Source organism: Notamacropus eugenii, chromosome 4 (assembly GCF_028372415.1).
Source record: "Notamacropus eugenii isolate mMacEug1 chromosome 4, mMacEug1.pri_v2, whole genome shotgun sequence".
Taxonomy (NCBI): Eukaryota; Metazoa; Chordata; class Mammalia; order Diprotodontia; family Macropodidae; genus Notamacropus; species Notamacropus eugenii.
The window spans coordinates 272,584,415-272,599,850 of record NC_092875.1 but is presented as its reverse complement, the minus strand read 5'-3'; the positions used below and the strand labels follow the sequence as shown (position 1 = coordinate 272,599,850).

At 36.1% G+C, this 15,436-nt stretch overlaps 1 protein-coding gene across 5 annotated transcripts in view; it reads right to left on the bottom strand.

Annotated features, from left to right (window-relative positions):
- The window catches only part of LOC140501243 (lipoxygenase homology domain-containing protein 1-like), a 680,545-nt gene that overhangs the window by 563,761 nt on the left and 101,348 nt on the right, over positions 1-15,436 (bottom strand). For all 5 annotated transcript variants that reach the window (XM_072604606.1, XM_072604605.1, XM_072604607.1 and 2 more), the window contains 2 exons: positions 8,306-8,469; positions 5,650-5,736 (listed from right to left, as the gene is read on the bottom strand). In XM_072604606.1, coding sequence (XP_072460707.1) covers positions 5,650-5,736; positions 8,306-8,469 — 251 coding nt within the window. The remainder of the gene's footprint in view (positions 1-5,649; positions 5,737-8,305; positions 8,470-15,436) is intronic.

The following is a 15,436-nucleotide window of genomic DNA, read 5'->3' as shown; positions in this document are numbered from 1 at the left end:
TGGATGAAAGGAGAGGGATAAAGGGGAAGAAGTGAAAAGGGAAAGGGGAAGGGGAGAAAGAAAAGGGAGAGGAAGTTATGGGGAAAGAGAGGGGAAGGAGGGACAGAGATAGAGAAACAGAGACAGAGAGATTAAAGCAGAGAGACACAGACAAACACCAAATCTAACATTCATAGAACTACCTTTCCCTGAAAAGGAAAGCTTCATACAGAGCTTCATTATACCGTATATGCAAAGGAAACAAAATGTTATCAGCTAAGACAATTTAGAGGTTACAAGCAAGGCCAAGAACATCTTTGGAGAACATAAAATACAAAAGATGTTTCTGCCTTTGCTTCTTCAAACTATCTCACATTTTGTTATTAGCAAGATTTTGCACAGTTAGGACAAAGCGCCCTTAAGCTTAAAATAACTGATTGAATTCCTGAGGTTACCTGCTTCCTCCACAAGGTAAAGCTTACTGTTTAATTAAGAGCTGGAGCTTTTTAAAATATCTTTATCAATACAGAACAAAAAAGAGAGCTCCCTGAGACTTGTTAGGCCAGCAGCTACTCCTAGTGATTCATATGGGAACAAACAGTTCTGGCAGAATGAACCTAGAAGGCTCTGTCGGGATTATGACCTCTTTGGAAAGATAACTGATGCCTCAGGAGCACAGGTAGGATTCTCAACGTTGCTGACAACTGGGGATTTCAGAAAACAAAAAGAGATTTAGGAAGTCTAAGAATGGGATTTGGATTTCTTGACCATATCTTAAGACATAAGAAATCTCTTGGTCAGAAATAGAATAATATGTTCCTAAAAACTTAAAAATCTTAAAAAAGGAAATTGAAAAGAGAAAACTTTGGCAACATATAAAATAAGAAAAACAAATAATAAGAACAAACAGTTAGCACTTACATAACACTTTAAAGTCTGAAAAGTTCTTTATAAATATTGTCTTACTGTATCTTCACAACAACCTTAGAAGGCAAGTGCTATTATTATTACCATTTTACAGCTAAGAAAGAGAGACTGAGGTTAGTTAAATGACTTGCTCAGGGTCATGCTGGTACTATGAGGACAGATTTGAACTCAGGTCTTCGTGAATCCTAGACCTGGTGGTCTATCCACTGTGCTACCTAGCTTCCTGTTCATCCAATAGCATATCATGACCTTCATCCATTAGATTTTTTTTCTCATGTATAATTAATTCAAAATCATTTAAATGATCATATATTTCACTTAGGAGGCACTATAATGTTCTAGAGTTTGATGCAATCAGGACAATGCCATCTGCAAAAAAATTTAAAAAAAAGAATTTCTGTAGGACTTCATTATTCCCAGGAATTTTTCTCTGTATTAGGACTCTGTACAACAGCCATAACAAATACAATTGCAAACACCTTTGATGTACATACATTTCCCCTTTTAATGCCTCACAATATTAATAATCAGTGGCTTGTTAAATAAACTTATCTCTGTTGTTATATCTTCAAGGAATTCTGTATGGCTTTGACCTATGTATGAGAGATACTTTATTGGAGCAAAGCTTTTAAGGCAGCATTTTTTTTCCTCCAAATCAAATGCTTTTTGAATGTCAATAAGCATTAAGCACAGTGGGTAGTTGTATCCTTTCCACCATTCTGAAAATTGTGGGACTATGATAATAATAATAGATGATAAAAAATATGGTGGTGTAATGCTTACAAAATGTTTAGCATAATCTGATTAGACCCTCACGACAACTCTACACTCTCATCTCCATTTTTATAGATGGGGCAACTGAACCTAAAGAGACGAAAAATTCTTTCTCATGGTCCCAGAGCTACTAAATGTTAGAAAAAGATTTAAACACGGGTATTCTTATCTTTAAATCTAGCACTGTATCTCTATCCCCAACTTCCCATTATGATGTGATCTGTTGGTCACTATCAGCCATACAATCCGCTTCTCATACCATTATCAATGTTTTTGATATATTTGTAGATTATTCTCATAAAGATTTTTCAGAGATGGGAAAATAGGCATATAAGTTTTTATTGATATTTTTCAACTACCAACTTCCAGTAATAATAACATCTTTGACTTTTTTTTTCAAATTATTTGGTATCTCTCACTTCTACCTGTTTTAATAATCAATACTCGGTGTCCTTAAAAATGGTTTTCAAACCCTTTGGATTCCACATGCATGTTCATATCTCCTGTAATAAACCTGGTTTTCACATTAAAAAATTGTTTGCCCTTGGAATGGATCTTCTCTGTGGATACTTGGTCTGGCCTAGTTGTTCTTCTGCCTTTCTTTAGTGCCACTTGTAATTCTTCATGAGGTACAATGGAGACTATGATGTTATTGTCCACATATGGTGGTTCCCCTGTCACTGATGGAAAAAATAATTTGTTAAAAATGTATTGGTAGAGCTTTTCCATTTTCCATTGCTTTGTTATCTTCCTTCCAGTTTAATCCTTAAATTTTCACTTGATGATATGGCTTAATGAGGCCTATTGGCAATCTCTTTTTAGGGGTTTTTCCCCCTCCAACACAACGAAAGGTTTGGTAAGGATATCATCTATGATCCACCATATTCAAATCTTCCATATGTATAAACTTATGTGTAAGTTTATATTCTGAACTGTCATTGTCTTTGGCTACCATATTTCCACTTGAGAATGGTTCTAGGTTCTTTTGGACTCATTGTAGCAATTGTTGTACTCATTAAACAATCACAGGAAATGATAAAATAGCATGTCAATGTATTTCAGTTTACTCATTTTTCAAAAAATGTTGATAACTTCTCTAAGCAGGTCAAGCTAGAGCAAATTTTTAATTGCAAGTCATATTCTTTTAAATTGTATTCTTCCTAATTTATCGACTTTTTTATTATTGCTTTTTATGTTTGTTCTATCATGTTGATGTCTGTACACAGACATCTGACTAAGAAATGACTCTCTGATAATCATTTATTTCCTGTTATTCAGATATAGTAAATTTATTGTGTCTGTGTGTGTTCTGTAATGTTTACTAGTGTTTGTCATGTTCAGTGCCTACAAGCTCTCCTGAAGAAAGTATTTATGATATATAGGTATGAGACATTTGAGAAGTCTACAAATCTTTGACCTCTATCATTTTTTAATTCTGAGCCATATTTCCTTTTGGTGATAGTAGTGGTAGAAGTTTTTTAAATTCAATTTTGTTTTATTTTAAGATTCACATTCTGTCTCTCCCATCTCATCCTCCCACTAAAGAAGCGATAAAAACAAAGCCTCTTTTACAAACATGTATGGTCAAACAAAACAAATTCTACATTGGATGTGTTAAAAAGAAATCACAATCTTCAGTCTGAGACTATTACTTCTCTGTCAGGAGACAGGTAACGTTTCCTCAAAAGTTCTTTGGGATTGTGGTTGGTCATTATGTTGATCAGAGTTCCCAAGTCATTTAAAGTTGTTTGTCTTAATATTATTGTTATTATATAAATTGTTCTATTGGTTCTACTTATTTCACTTTTCCTCAGTTCATAAAATTCTTCCCAGGTTTCTCTGAAACTATTCTCTTCATCATTTCTTACAACACAATGGTATTCTGTCATATTCACATATGATGTCATATTCAGTCATTTCCCAATTGATGGGTACTCCCTCAGTTTCCAATTCTTTGCCACTATAAAAAGAGCTATTATAATTTTTAATATATGAATCCTTTTCTCTTTCTATGATATCTTTGGGGTATAAACCTAATATTACTGGGTCAAAGGGAATGCATAGTTTAATTGTTTTTTTGAACATGTTTCCAAGTTACTTTCCAGAATGGCTGAACCAATTCACAGTTCCCTAATAGTGCACTAATGTACCTATTACATATCCCCTATAGCATTTGTCATTTTCCTTTTTTGCCAGCTTTGCTAAGCTGTTGAATATGAGAAGGAATCTCAGAGTAATTTCAATTTACATTTCTCTGATTACTGATGATTTAGTGAATTTTTTCATATGGCTATTTATGATTTGGATTTTTTTCCTCTAAAAATGATCTGTTTAATAGCCCTTTGACTATTTTTCAATTGTGGAATGACTGAGCCATATTTTCTAAGAATTTTGACATTTTCTCTTCTGCCCACCTGTGCATTTAAGCCACTGATTATCAAAGTAAATATTGACTTAATCTGGAGCATCTTTCTTATCAAGTTATTTGTCAAATTTCTCTATCTGATTATTTTCTATGATAGATGCTGGTGCATAATCTTCCACTATGGAGATTTTCTATGAATAACTAGTAATGAGAAGTACAATATGATATTAACAAGAACACCATGACATCATTCATTGGATACATAGTAAAATGAATGCTACCAATTCTTTTATTTGTAGTTCTAAGGAGAACTTGTGAGTCACCTTTCCATTTAGCTAGACTGTATTTTTGTCTTCTGGCTTCATTTATAACAAGAATGTCAGGGCTGATATGATCCACTTCCTCTACTTATTCATTGCATGAAAATTATACATTTACTGTAGGAACAGTAAAATTAGTATTTATAGATGTAATTATTAGTATCCTTTGCCCCTATTCTCCCACTGTGCTATCTACCCTTCCTGCAGAAGGAAGAGGGAAAAAACAGGATGGGAGTCATTTGACATTTTTTTTCTTGTGTTGTCATAGCCACTAAGTGGTCACCCTACTGATGATGGGTATCTTTGCATTTATTAGCACTGGTCCTAAGAAAGCAGTCATAGTCTGCACTTGGACATCTTGGGCACATAGTAGCTGTGTGGCCCTGGGACAATTCATTTGATCTCTCAGTGCCAACAGGTAACCCTAAGAATCAAAGTTAGAGTCAAATTACCATTTAAATCATTGGAAAGCATCCCTGAACTGGGGGTTGTCAGAGAAAGTCACTGGTCTTGGCCAAAAACAAACAAAGAAACAAAAGCCTAAGATCATTATGATGAAATACATTTTCCCCAAGATGACATGAATGGCAATGAGGTAACAAGGTGGCACAAAAGATAAAAAGCTATACTTGGCATCATCTCATCTCAAATTACTTCTTAGCCATAATGCTGGATAAGTCACTTTACTTCTGTCAACCTCAGTTTTCTCTTTCGTGAAATAATGACAGCACCCACATCATTGGGTTGTTGTAAGGATCAGATGAAATAATATAGGAAAAATGCTTTGAAAACATTAAAATCCATTACAATGCTACCTAATATTACAAAAAAGTAGTTAGGTGGTTCAATGGATAGAGCACTGGATCTAGACTCAGGAAGACCTGAGTTCAAATCTGTCCTTAGATATTTACTAGCTGTGTGACCTTGAGCAAGTCACTTAACCTCTGTGTGCCTTAATCCAATGGAGAAGAAAATGGCAAACCACTCCAGTATCTTTGTCAAAACCCCATGGGCAATATGGTCCACAGGGTCACAAAGAATCAGACACAACTGAAGGACTAAACAACAACAATTATTACAAATGCTGGTTATGATCATGAATATGTAGCATAGCTTCTTCAGGGCAATTTTTTAAATGGGCTAACTCTATGGTCAAGGGGATATAAAGACAGAAAAGGCTGATCTGAAACAATGTATTCTCCCAGTCACTAAAAGGAAAGGAAAGCCATTTGCTATCTCACAGCAAGATGACTAAAGGATGAAAAATTGTTGGCATGTTCTCACCTCTTTACAATGCCAGGCAGGAGAGGGACCAGAATTACTGTGGCCAATGCGTATCTTGTGAAGTTCTCCAATGTCTCCAGTCTTTAGCTGTCAGAGAGTCACCAAGAATAGACTTCATAGTCAAGTCATAGAACTCATCAGAAAACAGTTCATGTTATCATCTTACTTTCTAAGGCTGTGTCTGCCATGTACAGTAGCAGGACCATTATTCCTTTTGCACAGTAATTTTCGCTGGTACAGTCAACCACAGAAAAGAGGTATTCTCAGCTACTTTTGGAAAGGTCACAGCCAATAGGTTCAACCAAGAGGAATGATCAGAATGCTTCTATGATGATTCTGCCTCCTCTCTCAGAATTGTATGAGGAAATAGGTTGGTTGAATAGAAAAAAGGTTAATTGTACTTGACAAGTAGGATCAAGTGGAGAAGATATGATGCAATGTGAACAGATCTAAGGTTTCTTAGCACTCTCCTCCTTGATACCAGGACTAACACAGTTCCCTCAGTAAAGTATCCTTTTTAATTTAATTTAATTTTTAATTTATGGAATGAAACAAATATTTCCATGACATAGTATAATAAAAATGATGATTGCACATGAAACTGCAAATTCATTATATACAACTTGCTATTCTTTTTAAATATATAATAAAATATCATGTAGCTACCTTTTTTCCTTTTTTTCTTCCCTCCCTCCACCCTGCTACCATTAGAAACAAATAGGGGTATGTGTGCATGTACATATATATATATATATATATATATATGTATGTATGTATGTATGTATACCCACACACATACATTTACATATATATGTATGTATGTAAAATTCTATATATACTTCTATTTAGCAGTTCTTTCTCTGGATGTAGAAAGTGTCTTTCTTCATATGTCCTTTAATTTGTGTATTTCTAAAAGTCAAAGTTGTTCTTAAGTATCCTTTAAAGCTCAATCATTCACAAGCAGCCTCCTATAGTAGCTTCAAGAAAAACTGGAGTTTGCTCAGACTTCATTGCCATAATTATGATCTGACTCTGGATTGTGGATATCCTGACCTTGGTTCTGGACACTAACTCCAACTCTAGCTACCCCTGGTTGTGACTTCCAAGTCATTGGATGATGATCCTGGCTTTGACCTCAGAATCACTGCCTCATGAGTCTTGCCTGCTGCTATCCTTACTCTTGCCCCCACCTTGGTGTTTTCAAATCGTGTTGATTGTGCCTATCCCTTATCATTGTACTAGAACCAAGGACTTAAGCTCCTTCCTTGGTTCACTGAGAAAATCCCCTTCCCACTATCTGTCTTCCCCTGGCTCTTAGCTGCCCTTCAGTATCCACTCAAAGCACTCCTCATCCTATACTGAAGGATGATAACCCTAGGAGCAGGCAAAGCAGTTTGCCAGTACTGATAGAGGTTAGTGATCTATTTCTCTGACCTGCTCCCTTCTGATCTGTGATTGATCCTCCTCAACTTCTGTCTGTGATCCATTGACCTGGCTAGGCATTTAAAGCCCTTCACTCTCTGACTTCAGCATATTTTTATAGGCCTGTTTCACTTTATTCCTCTCTACACCTGCCTCATTTCAGTAAAACCAGCTTTTTGCTCTCCCTTGAACTTGGTATTACACCACCAACCTCCATGACTTTGCACACGGGGTGTGTCATGGCCGGAAAGCACTCCCTCTTCAATGTGTTCTCAGAAGCTCTGGCTTCCTTCAAGGTTCAGCTTATGGATCACAATCAACAGGAGGCTTGTCCTGACACTGAGCCCCTTAATTATTGAGTACATTAATCCTTCAAATAATCATTTATATACCTCTTTGTATATAGGCTGTCCATCTCCACCCCCACTCCCACTCACAGTAGAATGTACTGATTTTTCTTTGCTTGCCTCCAAACATAATGCCTTACTCAGAGCAAGTACTTGTTGAATAGGATTACATCTAAGGTTTCTGCCCTGGAGAAGGAAATGGCAAACTACTCCAGCATCTTTGCAAAGAAAACCCCAAATGGGGCCATGAAGCATTAGACAAAACTAAAACAACTGAATAACAAAAGGTTTCCATATTTACTTCCTCTTTGTCCCCCCAAAGATTCTAATCTTCAAGTATTCATGGTCCAGGACCCTTTGCTTGAAAGTTTCCTTGGGGTATTCTCCAGTTTATCCTATATATAACTGGTTTGTCCTAGTTGTTTGCATGCTGTCTGTCTATCATTAGAATATAAGCTCCTTGAAAGCAGGAGTCTTGATTTTCTGCCTTTTTATCTGTAGTACTTAGTACAATTCCTAGAATAGTGCAGACCCTTAAATAATGTTTGCTGTCTCACTGATTTACCCCTTGACTATGATAAACCTAGTTAAGACATCTCATGAAGAAGAATATTAACCAGACCTTGATGGTAGCCCCTCATAAAGAAATGGTGCAAATGTGAGCAATCAGACACCCTCTTCAGCTCTAGTCTCTTACCATGTTGTGCCCTTTTACCTTTTTTGTAATCCATCTGAGAAAATGTCACTAGGGATTGTTTTTGGCTGAGCACCTAGAGGGCACATGCCATGAGAGCCTCAGGTGATATACTGGATCAGTGATGTTCATTCCACCGTCCCGCTCACTGTGTCACCAACACAGACATGCTTTACCCTGGTTTGTTACTTACAGTGAAGATATCTTCTCGGCCTTCCTGAAATGCATTCCCACCTGTTCCATAAAGATAGACAGGTGCTGAGCTCCTGTGGCGCCCATATAATACAATATAGATCTGAGAGCTGGTTCCTGCACATGGCAACTCACTGGTAATTATTGAAACCTTCCAATTACCCCCTACAGAAATATAAATCAGATAAAAATGGCCTGTCAGTACCTTAGAAATACAAATGGAATCTGGTGAATTATATGAAATTAAAGGAGTCAAAAGCAAAATGATGATGATGATGATGATGATGATGATGATAGCTAACATTTTCTTACTCTGTGTCAAACACTGTGCTAAACGCTTTAGAATTATGATCTCATTTGATCCACAGAACAACTCTATTATTATCCCCATTTTACAGATGAGGAAACTGAGGCCTAGGGTTACACAATTACTAAGAATTGGAGGCTGGATTTGAACTTAGATCTTCCTAACTTCAGGTCCTGTTTGTATCCATTGCACCATCTGTCTGCCTGGGTAGAAAAGTTTTCACCTTGATGACAAAATTCTGAGATTCTCTCTTCTAACATGTCTTATTACATATGTAAGCCATATTTTTTAATATTTTCTGAGGTTAAATCTTTAGTTCTGAATATTTTAATCACTGATTCAATTCTCTTGAGCTTGTAGATAAATAATTTTCATAGTGATGCTAAGTTATATTAACTAAAGGAAAATACAGAACATTTTGAAAGCTATATAACATCTCTACTGAAAAACATAGGACATTTTGCAACTCTCTCATTAATGTTCACCATGTTTCTTTGAGATTACCCATGGGAAACTGAGAATATGTTAAATTTTGCAATAATAATGATAAATTAAAGCATGAGAGATAAAACTCAGAAATCTGGACTTTGATTAATTCATTAGTTCTACCTACGAGAACACAAATTCCTTTCACTGAAAGTTTGCTCTATAATTCACCTTGACCATTCCAATACATCTACTTCCAGCTTTAAATTTTCTTATATTTCCCTTGTGTCTTTTTTACTAAAACAAATTTGTTACTTTTGCCCCAAATCCTGGTTAAATTTGTGAAGGTTATTAATAATTTAAAACTATGTTAGTAGATGATGATTTGATGGATAAAGAATATCATATAAAAAGAATCTGGTGGCCTCTACTTGCTATTAATGCTCACCCATAAACACAAACCAGAGAGCTGAGAAATGCCAAATCCTTTCCTCAGCATAAATGGCACATGAGCGCTCATGAAAATGAAATGAAAGAAGTCTATTCTGGCTTCTGTTCTATTAGAGATAAGGCAAAAGAGTTTTGGGGGGGGGGGAGAGAATCAATACTTGCTAAATGTGCGAGAACCAAATCAATAAGGAAAGAATTGCAATTTCCAGCAACTAAGATGAAGGAGAATGGAAGGCATGTGAGTGGAAAGAAAAATGAAAACAATGAAAAATGTCTCTTTGAACATGGATTTCTGCACCTGGAATTTTTCCAACTCTCACCACTGAATGAAGAGAGATCAATGAAGCAGGAGGATGCCAAGATGAATAGGGAACCCAAAACACTTTTTTGAATTAAATCAACCAAAGAACTCCTCACCTAGCATATGCCCGGTTTGAGGGAGGAAGGAAGATACAAGAGAAGTATATGACACGGTCCCTGACCTCAAGTGCTACAGTCCTGTTGAGAAAACAAGCTTAACACTGCCTAAAATTATGATATGGAATAAAATTAACCACTATTATGTGGCATGGACTACTAATGCTCCTAGGATCAAAGATCATAAGATCCTAGTTCTAGAAGGGCCCTCAAATCCCTTTATTCCACTGATAAGGAAAAGGAAGTCCTTGAACATTAATTGATTTGCTCCAGGTCACATAAGTAATAAGTATTAAAGGTGAGATCTGAACCCAGTTCCCCTGTCTCTAACAACAGTCCTTTTTCTCCTGTATCATAAGAGATCGCTAAGCCAAAATGGTCAGGACATGTTTTAAGAAGATAAGTCTTAAAATTAAGGGATGAGAGAGGAATATATTGGGAGGAGAAAGGAAGAAATGGAATGGGACAAATTATCACTCATAAAAGAGAAAAGAAAAATCTTTTTCAATGGAGAAGAAAAGGGAGGAGGTGAGAGGGGAAAAGTGAAACTACTCTCTCCACATACGGCTTAAGGAAGGAATAACATGCTCACTCAATTTGGTATGAAAATCTATCTTACACTACAGGAAAGTAGGGGAGAAGGGGACAAGTGGGAGGAGGGGGATGATAGGAGGGAGGGCAAATAGGAGAAGGGAGTAAGTAGAAGTAAACATTTTTGGGAAGGGAGAAAGTCAAACGAGAGAATAAAAGGGGGGGGGAACAGGGTAGGATGGAGGGAAATATAGTTGGTATTACACAACATGACTATTATGGAAGTCTTTTGTAAAACGACACATATATAGCCTGTATTGAATTGCTTGCCTTCTCAGTGGGGATGGGGAGGGAGGGAAAGAAGTTGGAATTCAAAGTATTAGAAATGAATGTTGAGAATTATTATTGTATATAACTGGGAAATAAGAAACACAGGTAATGGGGTATAGAAATTTATCTTGCCCTACAAGAAAAGAGAGAAGATGGGGATAAGGGAAGGGAGGGGCATGATAGAAGGGAGGGTACATTGAGGGAAGGGGTAATCAGAATGCAAGATATCATGGAATGGGGGGAGGGGAGAGATGAGGAGAAAAATTGGAACTCAGAATTTTGTGAAAATGAATGTCAAAATCTAAAAATAAATAAATAATAATTTTTTTAAAAAAAGAATAAAAATGAATGTTAATACATGATAACTTTATTGTATATTTAGAAGAAATAGCAAGTTGTATGTAACATTTTCAGTTCCATATGTAATCATTTTTATTATTATAGTATGTTATGGAAATGCTTGTTTTATTCCATAAATTAAAAATATATTTTTTTTTAAAATTGGATGTTAAAAATTGTCTTTACCTGTAATTGGAAAAAATAAAATGCTATTTAAAAAACAGAAGATTTTTGCCAATGACTTAGATCAAGGCAGACATAGCATGCTCATAAAATTTGCAAATGCCTCAAAACTGAGAAAGAGAGGATGACAATCACTCTTCAGAAGAGTCTTGACAGTCTAGACCAGAAGCAGATAGGTGGCAGAGTACACAATGAGATGAGCCCAGAGTCAGGAAGACCTAAGTTCAAATCCAGCCTCAGATACTAACTAGCTATGTCACCCTGAGTAAATCACTTAACTTCCTCAATTATAAAATGGAGTTCTAATTTCACCTACCTCTCACAGTTGATGTGAGGATAAAACGAAATAAAATTTGTAAAAGCACTTAGCATAATACCTGGCATATAGTAGGCACATGTAATAACTCCCTTCCCTACACTACTGGCCAAATCTAAGAAGTTCAATAGGAAGAAATAAGATTTTTCACTATTTTTTAAAATCCATTTTATAAGATAGTGGAGAGGGTGCCAGGTACAGATTAGTTTTTCTGAAAAGAATCAGGAGTTTAAATAGACCACAAGGTCAACATGAATCAGCATTGTCGTACATCAGGGGAAAACACTAATTAATGTAAATGAGAAGCATTGAGAAGCAGACCATCCAGGACTAAGGAGAGGATAGCCCTTATCCCAGATTTCCTGACTCCCAATCCAGCTCACTTTGGATTATACCAGTTGCTTCTCTTATTCCAAAAAGGCCTTGGTTTGCTCCTCTTTTGTGCACAGGGGTCTTTTACTATGAATTATTTGTGTTATTATTCAACATCTTATCTTACCTACTAGATCACACTCTTCATAGGGTAGGATTTCAGGACCTATCCAAATAGATGCTTAGATATTTGCTAAACTGAACTGAAATGTATATAGAGAAATTTATATTTATATGATAACTACCTAAACATATCATACCATAGTTAAAATCGAATTCTTTAAATACGTCGGTGAAAAATTAAAGCAATCAATAGCAGAAGTATTCAAAAATTCATCCAAACTAAGTTGAACGTTGTCACTTTTGGGGGAAGTTAAATGAAGCAAATTGGATAGAATCTATCAGGCTCAAAATCATATATCATTTGTTATGTTGCTTATAAAATATATATATATGCATGCATGTATGTATATATAGATATAAATATACGTATTTTTATAATATACGTATATTTATAAATAAATATATTTATATATAAATTTAAATTTAAAATATATATGTATATATATTTTACCCTGTTCAGAAAAAAAAAGAAAGTTTTGTCTTAAAAGAGGAAATAACAATTTCTACTTGGATGAAAATATTGCTACTACTCATATAATTGTCACCAAAGGCAAAAATAAGTATATCCCCTCTTTTTACTAACCCCATTAATAGCACTAAATTTTAAGTGGCTGTGAAAGGTTATAAAACTTTATTACATTGTAGTTAAGATTTTTGTCTTGAAAATTGAAGCAATTAACCCTATTATCCATGTAAAATGCTACTCTGTCCCTAGTGATAAAGAAGCACTCTTTCAAAGAGCCAGGCATCTTCCACCATAAACTGAAAGTGAGACAAGAAATTTAGATCCTAAAGATAAGCTACTTCTTTGAAGAAAAGTCTGCAAAATATGCTTTTGATTGTGACAGAAAGCCTTAAGCAGTAAAACAATCTTAAAAAAAAAAAAAAAAAGAACCTAGTGTTTCATGGCCCAATACCCCACTGAGGAGTTTCACCTTGGAAAGGATGCTGGAACAAGGGTTTTAGAACAATTCAGACAAGTGCTAGACAGAATCCGAACACAGCAGCAACTATAGCTTGCTTCTTCAGTTCTGACCCTTGTTATATGTGGGTGCAGGATCATCATGCACCAGGATCCAGAAGTAGAAGAGATACCTTTGAATGTACACAACATGCCAAGGTGAAATGAAGACAGACTGTGACCATGGGTGCTACCAGGCTCTCTCACAAGAATAGAAGATCTGGAATTTGGAAAAAGCCTTAGGTCATCTGGCCCAATCCTCTCATTTTACAGATGAAGAAAGTGTGGTTCAAAACATTTAAATAATTTGCCTAGATTTTCCCAGGTGGTAGTAAATGACAGGGTCGGGATTTGAACCTAAATTTCCTGAACCGAAGTTTAATATTTATTTCATTAACTCTCACCTCTCCAACATTTACCCATAACTCCCTAGACCAAGTAAATATAGTTTCTACTCAAAAGAAGAAGGCAGGGAAGCCAGAAGGTGGAGATGAGGAGGGTCTTCCCTGCTTTCTTTCAAATCCTACCTAAGTCCCACCTTCTAGAAAAAAAAATACTTTCCTAACCCTCCCCTTAATCTTAGTGCCTTCCCTTTGACATTACTCTAGTTTATACTATCTATATCTTGTTTGTACATAATTGTCTGCATGTTGTCTCCTCCTTAGTCTGTAAGCTTCTTGAGAGCAGGGATGGATTCCTAGCACTTAGCACAGTGCTTGGCACATAGACACTTAATAAGAGTCCTTAATAAATGCTTCTTCTCTTAACTTGAGTGAGTGATTCAGATCAGAGCAGAGTTCTTGTCAGAAAGAGCACCAGATCAGAGGACTTGGAATAAAATTCTAGCTCTTCTAGTGAAGCCTTGGGCAACAACCCGCCCATCCCAGAGCTTAGACCAAACACCACTCAGCCTTTCTGTTGTGTCTTCTAGACATGGGCAACAAATTTTCCTCTTCCACTTTTTTCCATCTACTAACCATTTCTGAGACCTCGCTCCTCCAGATGACACACACTCCTGGGCCACCCTTTCTAGTCCTGGCTGCACCTTCATTTAGTCTCTTCAGTTCACTGGTGGAGTCAGGGGAGTTGAAACACTCCAAGCTCCCCAAAGCCATTTCTAAGTCCTCTCCCTACCTCCATCACTCAGGAACCTCTCTTCCTTTGAGGTTCATGTTATTTATATCTACCACTTAAATCAGAATCCTGGTTTATGTTGTATCTAGACAACCAGAGATGTTGTATCTCTCCTTCCTCAATGATTTCAGTACCTGACTCAATTTCTCTTCTCCCCAAATCCTGCTTCAACATACATGCTGACTATCCTCAAATACCCTAAACACTCAGTATCTCAACTTACCCATCTCCCATGAGTTTCACAGCACCATAGCTACATACCAAAGGTCATACTCTTAATCTTGTCATCCCTCACTAATGTACCACCTCCATGTTCAAGAAATCCAAAATCCCCTTTCTGACTATATCCTACAGGCTTTACACCTTTCTCACTGCTTTCCTTTATAAAACCCTATGCTTCAATCATATCATGACTGCAAATTCCTTGAACCTTCCATTCTCTTTCAGGCCATGTCCCCTATATTAGTCACTCTCTCCTCTTTTTCCCATCTTGACCATTTGGTTAATCAGTTCAACGATACACTGTCTTCATCTCTTCAATCTCTAGCCTCCTTATTGTATCACTGATTATGACTTCCCAAGCCTCAGTTTTGAAGCACTACCATCATTTAACACCTTTGTGCTGCTGCTGAAAAAAAATGCAGAAAGTCATAAAACTATTCTGAGTGAGTCCACTACAAATGTATATTGTACAACCTCAAATTGGCTCTCACTGCTGCTAGCCAACACTTTCACACCTCCCTTATCAAAATATTATTGATTTCTACTTTCCCACCTAATTAGAAAATCACCTAAGGACCAAAGTGCCTAAATACTTTAATTGATTATCTTTTTACCTAAGTACCTATATAAATAATTAAGCTGAATACCTTTAATGCAACTACAACAGATCACCTTTAAAATCTAATTTTTTGAACATTTTAGATAATTTTCAACTGGTTTAGACCAGTTTAAACCAGTTTGCAGTATTTTGAACTAGATTAAACTAGTTTAGACAGGCGTAAACCAGATTAAACTTATGAGAATTGGTTTAGACTTGAATCAGATTTATTTAAGTATTTATCTTCAGTATCTAAGTACTTATTTATTAACCTGGCAATACATTAACTGATTGCCTAAACCTAAATACCTATGTACCTAAGCACCTAAATTAATTACTTAAGTGCCATTTGCCTAAGGATCTAATAACAAATAACTAGGCACATAAGCCTTTAGTGCCCCCAATGTACCTAGGTACTTAATT